This window comes from Leptidea sinapis, chromosome 7, assembly GCF_905404315.1.
Source record: "Leptidea sinapis chromosome 7, ilLepSina1.1, whole genome shotgun sequence".
Lineage (NCBI taxonomy): Eukaryota > Metazoa > Arthropoda > Insecta > Lepidoptera > Pieridae > Leptidea > Leptidea sinapis.
In genome coordinates this window covers 3908612-3927011 of record NC_066271.1, presented here as the reverse complement: position 1 = coordinate 3927011, position 18400 = coordinate 3908612, and the positions used below count along the sequence as shown (strand labels likewise).

The window sequence follows — 18400 nt, the reverse complement described above, 5'->3', positions numbered from 1 at the left end:
AAACTTAGTATCTAAAACAAAAAAAAAAATTCTCGTAATATATTTGAGTAGGTAATTTAAAGATCAGTCAAATGTATTATGATTAGTTTTTTAATACTTTTTATAGGAATCAGAAAATAAAATAAAATATACTCATTCCGACTGATGAACATAGTCATCAAATAGGTAAAAAAATCAGAAGAGAGACGTTGCAAAAATTTAAGTGGACTATTAATTTAATATTAATAAAATAAAATAAAAAAGCCTTTTATTCACATACTAAATTTCATAATTAAGTTAAACTAAATTTAAAAATTAAAACAAACTTATAACTATTGTTAGTAAACTTAACTTAACTTAAGCCTAATAAAAAAAAAAATATTATTCATCCTAAAATCGGATGACTAATTCATTTTATTCGTCCGGTTGGCAGAGGACAAGTCCCTTAATTATTTATTTAAACACAATTTTCAATGTGAAAAAAAGTCAGAATTGTAAAACAAGTATCATAAAAGATTTGGCTTTGGCCTCAAAACTTTTTTGTCGGACGTGAAATGTGAAGGCAAGAAAAAAGAAAAAGAACGCTGAAGACCACAGAAAACTTTTACTGAAGACTTGGCTGTAATTGCCTGTTCTAATAATAGACGTCGAAGAAATTGGAACTCGGAAATATCCAATATACGTAACGAAAGACTAGGCGGTATGGACTGGACGTAGTGGTTTAATTCAAAAAGGATGTAACTACTACGTAATAAGAGGCGAATTCAAATTTAGTTTAGTATGAATCATTAGACATAAGTTTAAAATTGTAGTACATACGTAATTACAGTATGGCGATTGGCGATGAAATATAATCCGGCTAAATTTGAAAGCGAACGACAAGAGAATTTGAACACTACGTCACGGGAGTGCCATAGAAAATAATGACAAATATTGCTTGTTTTGTATTGCACTAAAGCTGGATACAAACTTAATCAACTAATGACGTAATATCAGAGCTGCCAATATAATAAATATATACGGTTGGAATCAATCCATAATTTTTATCAAATTCAAATATTTTTATTCAAAATAGGGTGTGACATCACTTATTGAAAGTCAAAAAAACTACCACTCATTCCAAAATTAATGCCTCAGGCCTGAGAAGAATGGGTGCAACAAACTTAGCGGGCTTTTTTTCATCAAAAAATATGTATACAAAGTAATATTGTACAATTAAACTTATTATTTAGCCTGAGGGCGGTCGCTCCATTCCCAATCTGTGGTATCATTAAGAAAGTCATTTATGTTATAGTAACCTTAACCACATTAACGCTTCTTAACAATTATTTTAAATAACGTAATACTTGTGTTTTGAAAGTTTTCTTGTTGTAAAAGCATATACATCGCGCCACAAAAGACTTACTAACTCGACTTAGCCGAGTAGTAAGCATTATAAGCTTATGTCTGTTCCTGGTGTTAACATTATGATGACAGTTTCTAGCACATTCACTTATACCTATAAACATACATAACATTATCAAGAATATATTGAGAAGCAACAGTCAAGATGTTAATTTCATTAAATTTTGCTCTCAATGATTCTTTAGGACCTAGGTTATAAATAGCGCGAATAGCCCTCTTCTGCAGCACAAATATTGTATTAATATTGGCAGCGTTACCCCATAGTAATTAACCACAGGACATAATACTATAGAAATAAGTAAAGTATACTAGTGGCGTCAGTTATTTGTCTAATCTTTTTAACCGCGTATGCTGCAGAACTAAGTATGTTCGCCAATCCTTCAATATGGGGGCCCCATTGTAATTTGGAATCCAGAGTAATGCCAAGAAATATAGCAGATTCCACCGGTTTTATCACCTATCCGTTTAACAAAGCACTTGCATAAACTTTTTAGATATTTGGTACGTTAAATTCTATATATATCGTTTTCTTGAAACTTCTTAAAACTATTTAACAATAGGTTATTAGCGCTAAATCAGTACCTACACGATTTCAGATAGAATATCATTCACTTCGTCATACATAGTTTGGTTTCTTTTCACTTTGAAAATCAGTGGAGTGTCATCCGCAATCAATACTACCTTATGTTTTTTCTCTGTAAGATTAAGAAGATCATTTATATAAATAAGGAAGAGGAACGGTCCGAGAATAGACCCTTGTGGTACCCCCATACTGAGAGGAGTCCTAGGAGATCTCCTGCCATTCACGTCTACCTTCTGAATTCTATTGTTTAGATATGAAATCAGAAGATTAGGTGCAGTTACTTTTATGCCATAGTGGCATTATTGATTAGATCAAAACCTGCATAAAGTAAAGCCATATTGTTTGAAATGAAGTAACTCATGAGATTTAAGTAAGTTAGCATTTGGATTAAAATTATTTTTTCAAAAAATTTTACTAAGGGTCGGCAAATCGACACAGGACGATAGTTATTCGGATCAGATGAGTACCTATCCCGGCTTAAATATTGGTGTAATTTTACTATGTTTCAGAAGGTCAGGAAACACGCCACGATTAATACACTTGAATATTAAAGTCTATTGCAAGATATGGTGCTATGACATCAATTATTGAACTTATTATTTTAACAGAAATGCCCCATATACCAACAGTATTTTTTCATGTTTAGAGAATTAAAAGTTTTAATTATTTCTCCAGGGCTAACAAAACTAAAATTGATAATTTGTCGACATTCTCTAACATTTTCCAGAAGAAGTGACTCAGCAACACTGGTGGAGGAGACAAGAGTGCTTGTGATAGAAATTGGAATGTCAGAAAAAAAATCTCAAAAGCAGAAGCAACTTCCTGCTGTGATTGAATTAAAGTATTGTTTATTGATTGATTGTATTCAATGTTACGGTTTTTCATTCTTCCAGATTCCCAGTTAATCACATTCCAAGTCATCTTTATTTTATTCGGTGCATTTTTAAATTATTTGTCTGATATGCATTTACTTTGCAATAGACAAAAACACTTTAAAATAATTTACAGTATTTTATAACATTCTCGAGAAAAGATGCATCATGATTATGAAATGACCTCTCACTATAATAGTTCACAATATAAATAGCCTTTTTCTGCTCCTATGAATACCAGTTGTTAACGCCGGTGGTTTTTTACAAGACTATAGCCGTCATCAGTCAATATATCAATGATTTCGTTAATGAATAGTTTCGTACAATCGAGTGAATCGCTTTCTCTTAGTTTCCCTAGGCTGGTTTAATTCTCTTTGGTCTATACCTATAGACTGTAGTCTGCCCTTATTGGGCAATAATTAAAAAATTTTTTAAAGAAATTAAAAAAAATCCTAATACATAATAAGAAGAACTATCCAACATTAAAAATACACTTCCATTGCTTCCATTATATTCTTTGAGTAGATAAAATCAATTGAACAGTGCATACCCAACATTTCTTTTTAATATTAATATTGATTTGCATTGCTTTGAGTTACAATCGTCAAAGCACAGCTATGAATAATATATCTGATCCTGGTAAAAGTAGTATTGGTCCTAGTGTTGTTGAGGCAGTAGACTATCTACATGGTGTTGAATCCTCAACCTGTCTTCTTTTGACCCCTAGCTCGACCGCTCTTGATTTTAAGCATCCATTGTCTCAAGAAATGACTGAAGGACCATTTATCACCCTTAACAATGATGATAATAAAAGTGTTAACACTGGGAATTCAGGTAAATACACCATATTAGTTTTCACAGCGAGATGTTATTTGTTTCTCTGACTAACTCTTATCTCTTACTTTTAGAAACATGCATTGGAGACTCCAGCTCATCAGGCGATTCTAATTCCATAGTTCAGGATCCTGTCAGTGCTCAATTAATCAACAATATCAGTATGTTAGATTATCATACTCTTAGCAAAAATGGGGATGCGATAATGGGACAGGTACTAAATAAGTACATCTGTATGTGCTTTTTATATTAATTAATGAATCTTTTATTAATTCGTGGATCCCCAGTAAACTGAAAAGTAGCCTTATTTAACAACCTTTCAGTTCAATTGGTTTGTGACACAGACTACTTAGCAAACTATGATGAATTTCCTGACCAATGATTGTTCGAACATCCGAGTCTGACTAAAGGTTTTTGCAGGGAAATAATGGCTATGTTGAAAGAATGGAGTAGTTTGGCTGTTATAGATAATCTGTGTAAAAGCCAATTCGGTGTGATTATCATTACTTATTTAACTTCCCCAAATCGGCAGTGCGCCAGCGCACCACATTTTTCAGATACACCAAAACCGAGTGTGCAGTACAGCACCAGATTTCCTCATCAAGTTCTGACCCTTATTTTATTTAAAGGATGGTTTATTTGCAAGGTTTAATAGCTTGTTTCAATAGCTTTCTGATACATTAACTCAAATTATTGTGATTATAAGGAACACATAAAATAATACACATTGACAGAATGCTGTGTGATTGGCAAAATCGCACCGATCTCAGGCATACCATGTGATCAGAATTTCCCTGAATGCCATTCCATTAAATGGGTTTATAGGTATTTTTTGGTAACAAATGACAGTTTCAGAGTACTCGCTCAGTACTTATGAGTATGTTAATTGATAATTTCACAAGTTTGTTAGTCTGCACTATGTATGCAGAATGCACCTAAAGCCCAATTGCATTTCTAAGAGTTAGGGATTGCTCAGTAAAATAGCAACATATAACTCTGCTTCAACCAGAATTTAGATAATTATGGATAATGCCTAATTCAATAACATTTCATCCTTAGTAGTACAAGTGCTTTACTATGTTGCTGAAGAAATAGCTGTGGAAATGCTGGTGGAGACAAACACTGGTAATTCAAACTGCAACTAGCTAATTATACATATGGTTATGTTATATAAGCTTTTTTTATACTTCATCTGAGCATATTTTGCAAGGGTGTGCATTGGGCTTCTAGCAAGGTAGGCACTGTAAATCTAACTAGTTGTAGTTGACCCTGGAGATTGCTTACCATAGGTATTAATAAAAACTTATGAGTTCAATAGAAGTTTGGTTACAAAGAACGAAACCAAATTAAACTAAATTTACTTTAACACTATATTAATTTAGGTTCATAGCGAGGTAGTCATTGTCTAATTGCGTATATGATATGCACACCCCTGATATTTTGTAGAAATAAATTTATTTAACATAGGGAGTTAAATAAATATACATATTGCAATAATACTTGGTAAATGTCATGGAAGCTACGTCACTTCGTAATATTTAATAAATGCTGCTCTATATAATCAACTATACCATAGTAAGTCTTCTTTGTTAAACATTTTATATTAACGTTTTTCCTTTCTTTTCAGCCTGAAGGAAAAGTCAATGGGAGTATTAGTTTAAATAACCGAAAACTACCCAACTTTGTTAATTGGAATTGGGTTGTTATAAGAAAAGTACTTTTATGGTTTGTTGTATCTGGTCTCATGGCATGTTTAGCAGCTATTGTAGCCATGGTAATTACAATACCAAAGACATGCAACCCTCACCTGCCATGGTATCAAGGTAAAGTGTTTTATGAAGTATTCCCGGCAAGTTTCAGAGATTCTAATAATGATGGAATAGGAGATTTACAAGGTATCATTACAAACTTAGATTATATCAAAGATTTGGGTGCAACTGCTATCAGACTAAACTACATATTTGAAGCTAATGATTATCCCGAACATTATTATAACACTACATTGTTGCTGCAAATTGATAGAAGTATTGGAGTTTTGAGTGATTTTCAGGAACTTATAACTGCTGTTCATCAACAAGATATGTTTCTTGTCCTAGATTTACCAGTCATTAATATTCTTGACACCAGTACTACAAATCCATTAGATTTTGTATCAAATTACTCAATTGTGTCTAACATGGACCCAACCACAGCTGCCTTGGTTTATTGGGCACAAACAGAAAAGGTTGATGGATTTTACCTAAAAAATTTAGAGAAATTTGTTGATGATATTTCTTTTGGTAGATCTATTCAAATCTGGAAAGAGATAATTGGTAACGGTAAGATTTTAATGGCAAGTGAAGATGTTTTATATAGAACAGAAAGTGAAAGTCGTTCTGTATTATTAAATAAAATAGATTTATTTGATGTTTACCTAGATATAAATGAAGATATTACTCGCCTTAAGAATAGAATTGATAAGTTAATATCTGGAGTTCTTTGGGACAAACCTTTTTATCCCTGGGTTCATTGGAATATAGGAAATGTTAATACTGAAAGAATCTCAATGAAACATAAAAACAATACTTTAGCCTTGTTTGCTCTCGAATTGGCTTTACCCGGGACTGTTGGAATATTTTATGGTGACGAAGTAGGGCTGGGTGGAATTGCAAAACAAGAAATAGAAGGTGATTTCCATGAACACAAATATGTACATAATCTAGTACCAATGCCATTTTTTAATAAAGAGAACACAGCGATTTTACCATGGAGTGGAAAGTCTTCGTTGGAGCCAAATAATCAATATTTAAAAGTCATAAGAAGCCTGATTGAATTAAAGTTCAAAACACCTACACTATATTTACGGGGAATCATTAAAGAAGGAAATATATTAAAGAATATAGAAATACAAACTACTGAAGATAACCTTGTCGTAATGCAGCGGTGGTATCCTCGAAGGAACACATGTGTGTTTGTCAGCAATCTAGGTAACACAGAGATCACCACAGACTTGTCATCAATGTTCTATGGTGGCACAGTAGTTGCTGCTACTAACTCATCCTTGCTCGGCCAATTTCTGTATTTTGATAAAATTACTTTTCAGCGAAATTCTGCAATTCTGTTTAAATTGGAAAAGTAGGTCATATTATAGAATGTGGCTCTACAATGGCGACATTAAGTGAACACAAGAGTAGAGCTACTTAATTGTAATCAAAAAAAAGTTTGTATGTACTTATGTATGCATGCAAGAACTTATACTTCTTTGGCCTAACAAAGCAAAAATCATTAAAATGATTTATTCCTCGTGCTATTCTACGTTTTTAGAAAGAAAATTTCGTAATAACCTTGCAAAGATAGCTTGACAATTAATTATTAAATAATGAATAGGGCTGTATTCGCTTGAACCCTTTGCCTGTCCTAATAATGGACGAAGAAACCAAAAAATATAACGAATGACGCAAACGTCAGAAAATTTTAGGAACCAACTTCAACCTGTTACTTTTGTATTACAGTGATGTTCGCGCATCTTAAAATTTCACTCTCATCATTTTTCATAACGCGCCTTAAGAAATATAACTTCAAAAATATTTCTAAAAATTAAAAGTAAATAATTGAAATTTTGCAATTTTCGAACATAGAAATTATAAATTTAGAAAATAAAATATTAATCACCCCATTATTATGTGGGCTCACGTGAGCGCTATTCATCTAATAGTTCCGACTTCTTACGGCTACGGAGCGGCTTGGTAAAGTAGGTACCTATCAGTGCCTATGATACCTCGCGTTTACTATAAGTACCTAATCTTACAGGTGTTCCGAAATGATGTTATGGAATATTGGTTTGTTTAGGTGTTTTTTTTTTTTTATTTATGAAATTATTTCATGATTAAGGTTAAGTTATGCTGTACCTGTATATTCATTTAATGTCGCCTAATAGCTCCACACTGTTTAATTGTAGGAACTACTGAAAAGTTTTAGAATTATCTTATATTATTACTTAATTCTAGAATATTAGTGGAGTGATAAATGAGCTCAAAGCTTAATATTCCAAATTCAATTCAGTTAATGAAAGTCTTATTAGACTTTTTAAGGTATCCGTTTTGCCTTCAATTTTTTTTTTATAACTGTGACTCTTTATTGTTGTTCCTAAATTAAAAGTAATATTATTATTTAACTTAAAATTAAGATAATGTAAGTATGTAATTACTAATATCGCTCTGCCAAAAATATAAAAGAATACTCACTATAATTGAATTAGAATTACTTTCTCTCTAGTCGCCTAAGGTTCCTATCTTTTTTTAAATGTATACAAAATTAGTTTTGTAAATTTTTTTGATTTTTTATTTAAAACTTTGTTTACCTGACAAAAGTTTAAAAGGTTAATTAATAGTTCATTGTTCAAGCGCAAAAGTTAGTGATTGCTATGTGGGTGTATTATGCCCCAATACACCAGAATTGGGCGATCACATTTTCTTCCTTCCTTTCAGAAACAAGTATGATACAGTGCCATAAAATAAATTTATTACTACGTTTTAACCAAAAAAAACTTTATTTTAAAAGAGAGCTGCTATAAGTTTTCGATTTATAAAGAATCTCGCCAGTATTTCTGTCTGAAAAAAATACCTACCGTATTTTTTTTATTCTAGCAAAAAAACATAATATTATGATGAACATGATAGAAGTGGATTTGCATATATTTTAAATAAACTTGAAACTCAATCTAAGATTTTGTGCGTTCATGCGTGTTAAACCACGTCAGATATAGTTTTCATACAACTTTTCTGTCCTCAATTTCCGCCCTGTAAATTCATCCAATGTTTTTCGGGATGTATAAATCTACGCTGAGCAGGTAGGTACTAAGTTTTAATGTATTATGGACAATCAGTTTTAATCTATTAAAGACTACGTGTTAAAAAATTTTAAAAAATATACGATATTTTTTGTTGTTTAATTTTATATAGAAACTCATGTTTAAAAAATTATGATATTTTTCTTACTAACGCGAGTGTTACACTTTTTAAATAAAATAGTTTGCAAAGGATTAAAACGCGTGTAATTGAAACTATAAAAAAACGTAAACGTTAAATTTTTATGATTATTTTTTTATCCGACGTTTCGTGACCTATTCAGAGCAAGTTTTAATCCTCTGAAAAGTATTTTATTTAAATATCATATTTATTATTGTTTTAATCTTAGATAATTTATACGATCTAGATATTATATTGTGACAGGTGTGAACAGGTCAAGTAATAATTAAGATACAGTTTTGATTTTGGAAATTCATTACTTTTTAATTATTTTCATCATTAATGTCATTATTTACGGAGTTATGTATGTTATAGTATTAAATCGTTTTAAATAAAATAAATAATGTGTATATTTTATTTTCCTAAACAGTACCATTAGCACTATTATTAAACTTGAATTAAAATAATAGAATATTTAGTTTTTTGTGTTTTCTGGAAGAGATCGCTTCAAGCGATTGACATTGCATACCTGACTGTAATAAGCTTAGGATCTTATATTTTTAAGTCTGTATGGTATGCAATAAAGTGTCTTGTCTATCTGTCTTTGTTTTTTTTTTTTTTGGAATAGGAGGACAAACGAGCGTACGGGTCACCTGTTGTTAAGTAATCACCGCCGCCCACAATCTCCCGCAACACCAGAGGAATCACAGGAGCGTTGCCGGCCTTTAAGGAAGGTGTACGCGCTTTTTTTGAAGGTACCCAAGTCGTATCGTCCCGGAAACACCGCACAAGGAAGCTCATTCCATAGCTTTAAAGTACGTGGAAGAAAGAATATCTACCAAGAATCTTACCATATTACACATACACTCGATGGCTAAAATATAACCCTAGGTTCATAGAGGCTTATGTCATATTATTTGCCGCCAAAATCAGCTTTGCATCTCACCATATAAATTTAAATAATAACCATCCCCACTATATACCTACATATATATGTTTTGTTATTTTTTGTCAATAAACTTTTCTCCCCAACCAACCGGTATTATGAACTTTTTTCCGAGTAGTTTGCAGGCCGATATTACATGAATATCTTAAAAAATAGCGTACATATATAAAATTCCGGTAACCCTCGGATTCCCCTGATAATGGAAGCTGGTATTGAAGGTATACGAACGGCATGCCCGGTGGTTTTTTTTCCATATAGGGAAGGCCCTATCTATATAGGTTATTATCCGTCGATGTAGCTTATGCGGCACCATTGAATCATGCTCTAATGGTAGGTACCTGCCCAGCTCTGAAATAACCTAAGTGTACATAAGATTATGAAAAATATTTCACACCGCAGTAGTACTTAGATACCTACGTACAATAATAGGGCTATCAATCCTTTCTGTGCTCTTGTGTGGTCCCTTATCATTTCTTAAAATAGAGAACTGCGCTCCTGTAAAGCCTTGTCCACGTGCAGCGAACGAAAGGCAACCCTCCCTTTCACTCGCCTTTCAACTCACGCTATATCTTTCGCCGTTGTTCGGTACATCTGGATACAGCCTAAGCTGTCTGTGTAAATGAGTAGCAGGTTGTGTTGATGACATCAACCTTAAAGCCTCCTCCGCTCCTAACATTATTCGGAGAGCTAACAGTTCAGTCAACTGAGGTGAGCGCGCGCGAAATACTGATTGCTCATTGGCCACGTAACGATCAAAACATATTCTAAATGGTCAGGTTATTATCACAACTGGGTATTGTGGATTTACATAAGATGTAAGCTTCTAATGTGGTATAATGAAAACGTTCGCCCTTCATTTGACATGTATGGGTTATAATGGCGATTAGTATATAACTAATTCACTTCCATAAAAAAGGGTACGTTGAAACTAGGGTGGGGGGTGATCACAACCAATATCGTAAACAAAAACTACTGTAGAATTAATTATATAAGGTACCTAATATGGTATTTCATTTTGAACATCTCCATTTTAGACCTTTAGTCACAGTCTTGACATGCTCCATATTTTTGTACTCGCTTTAGATGAAGGGGTCATCGAAGATTCTAAAAATGTTCAATCTTGCTATTCTTACATGGGGACTTTTGATGAAAAGGTATCCCCGATTTGTTCCTGAAATTAACGTCAAGAGCTACCTTTCTCAATATTTTTATTCTCTTTGGATGTAAATTTGTGCAGTCAATAAAAATATTAGAATATTTTTAATACAACGTTGGATATTTTTACCACTTAATGGAACACAGATTCTATCACATTTTCGTCAAAGTAGTTACATAAAAATAATAGCAAAATATACACAAGAATTTTCAATTCCATTTATTTTACATACATTACACGGTTAAAATTTTAAGGTCTTACAATTAACAACAATAATTGCTATGTACAAGTTGTAGTGAAATAAATAATTACAAAAATAATTATTACTTTCCTATTATTATCTAGGACTAAGCAATGACTCAGCTGTTACATACATGTTATAATTAAAAAATAACGAATACATGTAACTATTATTATTTGTAGTGAGTATTTCAACTTATGATTATTTTTTTTTATAAAAATATTATAATGGTCCATCTTCTAAAAAGATATAGTGTAAATCGTAATAGTAGAGGAACCGAATATCAAACTACCTTAACACATCCATATTCAGGATGAAAAGTATTTTATATAATTTTATGTTGTTAAAATATATCGCGAATATTAAACATTCGTCTCAGAGACAAATTACATAACCAATCGAAAGTATCAAGCCTACAAGAATACGCAAGCGTTAGTTTTACTATATTTTTTCCGTTTATAGCAATTAGGTTAGCAGTTTTAAAACAGCTAAATCAATACATACTATTAAAATGCACTCATCTTTACCAAATAAACCAAACAAAACAAATAAAAATCTGTTTTTTTTTTTTCTATAAATTATAACCTTTACAGTAATTTTTCAGACAATCATTCCTAGTTATATTTTTTCACATAAAATATTTTTTATTCTCTATTAAACTACTGATGGGTGTTGGTCGCTTTCCATTCGGATCTTAAACTTTACATGTTATTTATACATTAGTATCGCAAAACAAATCGCACAACAATTAGTATTGAAAAAAATAAGTAATATTAGTTTAATTAAAAGTCCTAGCGGCCACATTTTGATAAAACCTTCGGTTATAAATATACTCTCCATTCATAATTGCATAAAAAATTCATTAAACATTTGATGATTGCAGAAAACTCGTAGCCGTCTCTCGTACTATAAGGAAATACGTTCGCCGAGAGTTTGATTGTATATTAGGATTTTATGAAAGTCTAATAATTGTTGTGTAATGCGGTTAGTGGAATAGGAATAAATAACAGACTACCTTGTTTTGCGATTACTATGTCTGTAATATGAAAGTTTTCTCAACCTACCTACATTTTATGTTATATTTATACCCACGATAATTTTGACATATTTAACACAATTTATATTTTCATGAAATAGTGTTACAAATGAGTTAGCGAATTATTAGAGTAACGTTGATTGAGATAACCATTCAAATTATGAACAAAGTATAAGACTGGTGGGTGGTAGTAAATAACGATGTGAAAATTACGAATGCTACTAGAGTTATTATTGAAATTTCATTTTTTATGGGATTGAAGAACTAAGGAGATCACAGGTCACCTGAGACAAAAAGATCACCCGGGTCACACTTTTTGCTACACCATTCGAATCACAGGAGCATCTCTGGCCTTAGATACCTCCACGTTTATCTTATTATTAAGGTGTTTTGTGTGACTAATCGGTTACGAAATTAATATATTTTTATGAACATAAACAAACTCTTTTTCCAATTACAATCTGTTTTTCTGAATTCTTTACATTATCACATTAGGTACAAAAATATTTCAGATTCTATACAGGTTTTAAAACAGCTATCTTTTTAAAACTACAATAGGCTTATAGACTATAATTAAAAAAAAAACACACACACACACTAAAGATTTAATTTGTAACAAATTTCGCAAAATGCATAGGTATTATGCTAAAAATTAAAAACTGCAAATAATTTACCAACGTTACAAATTATATCGATTGAATGTACAATTTTATATAACGATGCAGGAATGTATTATTCAGTCTTTATATTTGTGTTTAGCATTTGTAATAAGTAACAGGTAATAAATATTAAAAATAAGCTATGTTTAATACTTAAGAGTTACATAACGAACAATTTTGTCGCGTTGTAGGTTTTTAATGATCGTAGTGCTATCTCGGCGTTCCCCAAACGTGCGAATGAGATAGATGCAGCCCTTTTGGCAATATATTGGCATTCAGTATATTTTTTGGTGAAATTGCAGCTTAGGAGATAATATTTATGAGAATGTCAATTGCTTAAGCAGAATATAATCTATAAAAAACGTTACGATGTCAAAGTTTTAACCTGAGTTATCTTAATTCATGCTGCGTATGACGTAGCTGTTATGAAATTTGGAAGCACGGACTAGAAAAAAAATAAGGACTCCGTGTCACCTTATATAACAGTGTAGCACCAAAACAAGCCGATTAACGTGTAAATACATAGCCCCACGCACACATTTACACTACTACAGGCAGATAGGCGGCCATTATCACAGACTGTGACAGATCAGTTTGCGTCTCAATAAAATATTTTAAAATGCTGTCGTGCGTTGTGAAAGTGTGTAAGAACGATAAGTATTTGTGGCCATATATGATTATTTAAGGGAGAAAAAATTGTGTAACTAGTATCCCCCGTAACCGCGCACACACTCTCATAACGAAGTACCGTTATGAGAGTGTGTGCGCTTGCTAATATCACGGCGCGGAATCCTTCGTTTTTTACTCGTCCGTGTTTAGAAGAAGTAAAACGAACAAGCTAAATCTATAATAATTTCCTAAATAATCATCAAACTTGGAAATTATTTCGACAAAAAAGTACGCTAAAGTATATGCATGAATCTTGAAGAAGTTCTCTAAATTAATTTTGTAAAGTAATATTTTAGGCAACAATTTTGTTTTCATGCTTTTGCTTATTTCATTTTAGATAATAAACCAAATATCTGCTATGCTGACAAATATTCAAAATTTTACTGAGTTTGTATGTACCAAAAATGGAAATAGTAATGCAAAAAATACAGGGTAGTCAAAAATTACAAATACCTACAAAAGCATTTCCTTAGTTTATATACTTTTAAATATTAGTTGTGGAAACTTAAGAACTAGGTTGACTTTTCTTCACTTTTGCAATACTCGGATGCGTAACATAAGTATTAGACATAGCTCTGGGTGTGTGGGCTTCCGTACCCGGTAATGCAGGCAACTTGTCTGTGGGCTTCCGAACTGGAGTTCTCTTCTGAACCGATGTTACTACTTTTTTACTAATAATTTCTGGTTTGTTCTTAATATCTACTTTATCGGTGGTGGTTTGAATAGGCTTAACACATACACTTTCACTTTCATTATCACTCGATTGTTTTGATTTAGGGACACCAAAAGCTTTTGTTTGTTTTAGTAATGAACGATCATTACACAAGGCGGCAATCAACGGTAAGTCCAAATTCTTACTTTTTTCTCTAAGAGTCTTTATATCTAGATCACCATTCGAAGAGTTCGTCACTTTATTTCCATGAACGTCACTTAAACGCGCACTACTACAATTGGAATTTGTGAATTTATTGTCTCTTAAATGTGAAGCAATTTTTTTCTTGTGTTCATACGGCGGTGGTGGGGGTGGTGGCATTCGTCGCATTTTTATCGGTGGTGGCTCTTTCATAATATTTTCATGTGACTTAGTTCTTACAAAGCCAGGAAAGTCTGCAATTCGGTTCGTAACCGGTGGTCTTTCAAAGTTTATCGAATGGCTGCTTGTAGAATTCCTGCTTGTCATTGAGTACCAACTAGTGCGGGTTCCAGGTATTTGCACATAAGAATCTGAGAGATTCTGTATGGAGCCATAGGTGGATGAACACGAAAGGGACGTCGATAAAAATGGCGTACTTCTGTAATGCAAGCTACTTTTGTGCATATTTGATATTCGAGATTCTGTTAGCTTGTGATCGAGGTAGTTCTGTTGTGAGACCAAAGGGTCTTGAAGAGGGTAGTACACGTAATCGACATCGCTGTATAGCTGTTGATGAAACATGGGGTTATGGGGAGGAGGAGGTGGAGGTAGACGTGTCACGGGTGGTGGAGGAGGAAGTCTCCCAAGACGAGGTGGCGGAGGCGGTGGTGCTAATTTCATCATTGCTACAAGCACATTTGATTCAACCTTGGGTGAGATTTCTTTCGACGGTGAGAGATTATTTGATAATCCTTGAGCTAATTTAGTTCGTTCTGCTCGACGGCTTGAAGCCTGGTGGCGCTTAGATTTTTGAAAACGATGCTCCAACACCATAGGACTAGCAAAAGTGCGTTCGCCGGAAGTACATACTTCTCCTGCTTCTGCCTTAAGTATTGTAATCATAGGTTTCGATGTCACCACTCTAGCTGGAACTTCTTCTTCAGCCTGCCTTGAAAGTTTCGAACTCGATACGCCGGGATATGCTGGTGGAGGTTTTGATGGGGTCGAGGTACACGAGGTCAAGGTTTTATGCTTGAACTCGTAAGGAGGCGGAGGCTTGTTTGGATATCTTGGCAACAAATTTTCATCTAAATCCAATATATTTGGCAAAGATAAATGAAGGCCTTTTCTGCTATCTAGCCGGGTAGGTGGTGTGGGTGGTCTGTCAAAGAAAGAATTATTGAGGTAATTTTCACCTGACTCCTCACCTTGAAGGCAACTATCGCGTCTATACGGCATTGGCAATCTCACGTAATCCGAAACAGAATCAAAAGTGTCACTAACAGATTGATTTATTGGATAACTACCACGTCCTACAATTAAATCGGTAAGTTCACTAGCACTAAGTAAATCGTGCTTATTGTCAGTAGGATCGCTTCCGTCGCCATGAAAAGAAGCTACACTGGCGTTAGAATTGGTACGTTCTCTAAAATTAGAACTTTTTTCCGTAGAGTTCTGATCGCAAAATTTACTTTTACCGTCCACACAATCTGAATTAGAACATAAATCTGGCTTTCTTCTTGTCTTATTATTATGATTATCTCTATTAGAATTATTTTTGAGGATTGAAGAAACACTGTCGAAGTCAGCTAGGTCATTATCTTTGGCTAAATTGTATCCCCCATAATGCAATTCATTATAATCTGTTCGGCTAACTTCGGAAAAATTGTCCTTTGAATGTCCAGTCAGTTCAGAGCTGCCCATGGTGTATACTCCACTTGTTTCGCTAGACGCAGCCACTGTAACTGGTTGACCTATTCCATCATAAAGTGCTGAAGCTGTATCTTGAGTAAATTCAACATCACCACCTAGACCACTGTTGTCGCTTAATATTGAGTTTTGAGCTGTGTGACTGTAACTTAGTTCTAAGCTACTTCCATTAGATGCTCTACTCAGTGTACTTAGACCAGCGCGAGCCATTATAACAGTACTGCAAGAGGATGAGCATTGTGAACCCGTACATTTCATTTTACTCGATGTGGGACTATCACTTAAACTTTCATTTGCATTTTGGTCAGGCAAAGAAACAGTTTCTTCTAATTTACACGAAGAATCAAATGTGCTTTCCAAGGAGGTATCATGTTTTTCATCGTGTTCATTCTTTACTCGTCCTTTTAGCCTAGGTAATTGTAGTGATGAAGTTTTATTGAAATGACGATTATCTCTTTCATTATTTCTTATCAAATATGAATTAGAGGAATCTAATAAATGCGCAAATGCCAAACTCTCTGTTGAAGGGGCTGGAGGTGAATCGATCATAATTTCCAATTCATCTTCAGATTGTACCCGGTCGCTAACAATTCCTGAAGTAGTGTTAGAACTTGTAGAAGATATTAGTGAGATTCTCTGTTCGTTTTTATTTTTACTATATTTTGAGTTAAAAGATTTAGAATATGCAAAACAATTTTTTCTTGCATCTTCCTCGTTTCGCAAGACTTCATTTAATTTTGGGGTCATTTTCATAGAAAATTGATGTGTTTCTTTACATAAAGCAAATAGATATTTACATTTGTCTTCACTTGATGAATATAATGTTATTTTGCCTTCTTCTGTTCTTATCTCGAATTTCTTTCGATCGAAACTTAGTTTGCCTATGGAACTCCAAACAAAATCAGATGAAGATCCATTATCGGGTAATATTTTGATTCCTTTTGCTGTTACAAGAAGCCAAACAGTCCCGGGTTCTACTTCTGATTTCGATTGCTTTAATCTGTATCTGTGGGAATTTATTGTGTCGGGAAGAAGGCATACTTCACGAATAAATCTAATTTGTGCATCATTTTTAGACAATCCTCTATGTTCTCTGTGGCAGGCACGCACGGCAGCATTGACCCAATCACCAGTTAAGGATGCAGGTGCATAGTCTTCTATTTTAAAATATTCTTTATCTTCATAATACTCTTCGTCACCGTATTCAGCCTGTAAAGCTAATCCAATTAGTAAAAGAAGTATTTCCACAGGTAACGCGTCCCTGGAGCGTATGTTTTGCAGCAATTGCAAAAAATATAAATGTCGTCCAACTTCGTCTTGTAGGAGTAAGGGACTTTCCACATGAAACTGAAGGACTAGGTGAAGTTCGAGTAATGGTTTCCCGTTGGCGTCTAGGCCCTGAAAACAAATAAAATAAGTTGAGAATATGATGGAAAATAGTATCTTAAGACCAGAAATAACTTATTCATGCACAATTTGCCTCTGTAAACGATAGTAATTCCTCCTAAAAGAGGAAACAAATCTAGAATACGCCGAAGATTTTTATTTGACTAAAACTTACATAACCTGATGAAGTATCAATAAGATTAATTTGTTAGGGTTTAATCCATAAATTATGTGAGGTAAATTCTGCTACCCTCCCACTTCCCGTGAGATGTTGTGAGATTTTGCACGACCCGCCCCCCAAATCTTACGTGAGCTCATTCAAAATGTGTAGCTTTAATGTAAAAAAGTTTATCTGTGTTTCAATGCATTGTTTATTCAAGATTATTTATTAAGATACCCACATTTTTACTTCATTTAATACACTTTTCTCACTGTTTCTTGCGGAAAAAAAAACGTGAAATTTGCCGAAACATGTGAGATTGGGTAACATTCGGTTTGACCACCTTCCTCCTTAGCACCATCACGTAATTATTGGACAACTTTAGGTAACAATCAATCTATTATGCTTTAATTACTATTAAGGAAAAATAAATATAAAATGTTTATTTTTATAAAGGAGATCTTAAAAAAAAAATGACTTACGTGCGTGTGCGATGATCTCCAACTCTTTGGTGCGTATTTAGATAATTTACTTTCTGGGTCAACGAATAGGTATTCTCCATCTGAAAGTAAACAAATTATTTTTTAATTTTTTACATTTATTGCATTTTTGTGGTTACTAGTCGCTAGCATTACAAGAATCATGTTTTTTCTTTAGTGAATAGTAGAGTTAGTAGAATAGTGGAGAAATGGGACTCCGGGTATCCTGGAAGTGAATTCTGCCGATGATGCTCCTATGCAATAACAGATCAGCGATGAAAGTAAGTCAGACTTACAACGATGGGTCGCAGACCACCATCACTTAATTATTACCGTTAATGAGATACGCGTTTATGATCCCGCTGATAGACAGAAGAGCCTTCGAATAGTTTTTTTTTATTACAGTAAGGGATGAGACGTGCATGACGTTCAGCTGATGGTAATTGATACGTCACGCCCATTACAATGAAGTGCCGCATAGGATTTT

General features: G+C 33.4%; 2 protein-coding genes across 2 annotated transcripts in view; one reads left to right on the top strand and one right to left on the bottom strand.

The window, feature by feature from the left end:
• The first annotated feature begins 3041 nt into the window (after positions 1–3041).
• On the top strand, positions 3042–9022 carry LOC126965410 (uncharacterized). Its single transcript, XM_050809011.1, has 3 exons — positions 3042–3672; positions 3747–3886; positions 5300–9022. Exons 1-3 carry the CDS (start codon positions 3456–3458, stop codon positions 6788–6790), a joined length of 1848 nt encoding a protein of 615 aa, XP_050664968.1. The 5' UTR covers positions 3042–3455; the 3' UTR covers positions 6791–9022.
• Positions 9023–10924: 1902 nt separating this feature from the next.
• The window catches only part of LOC126965404 (protein expanded), a 30805-nt gene continuing 23329 nt past the window's right edge, over positions 10925–18400 (bottom strand). Inside the window, exons 3-4 of the mRNA XM_050809002.1 lie at positions 17917–17996; positions 10925–17286 (exon numbers count right to left, since the gene is read on the bottom strand). Coding sequence (XP_050664959.1) covers positions 13831–17286; positions 17917–17996 — 3536 coding nt within the window. The 3' untranslated portion in view covers positions 10925–13830. The remainder of the gene's footprint in view (positions 17287–17916; positions 17997–18400) is intronic.

What these genes read in the sequence shown, in the direction of transcription:
- LOC126965410 (XM_050809011.1), top strand. Translation starts at nt 3,456, where the DNA reads ATGAATAATATATCTGATCCTGGTAAAAGTAGTATTGGTCCTAGTGTT. An exon ending in TGTTAACACTGGGAATTCAG is followed by an intron (nt 3,673 to 3,746) that starts GTAAATACACCA and finishes TCTTACTTTTAG; the next exon opens with AAACATGCATTGGAGACTCC. An exon ending in GGGATGCGATAATGGGACAG is followed by an intron (nt 3,887 to 5,299) that starts GTACTAAATAAG and finishes CTTTCTTTTCAG; the next exon opens with CCTGAAGGAAAAGTCAATGG.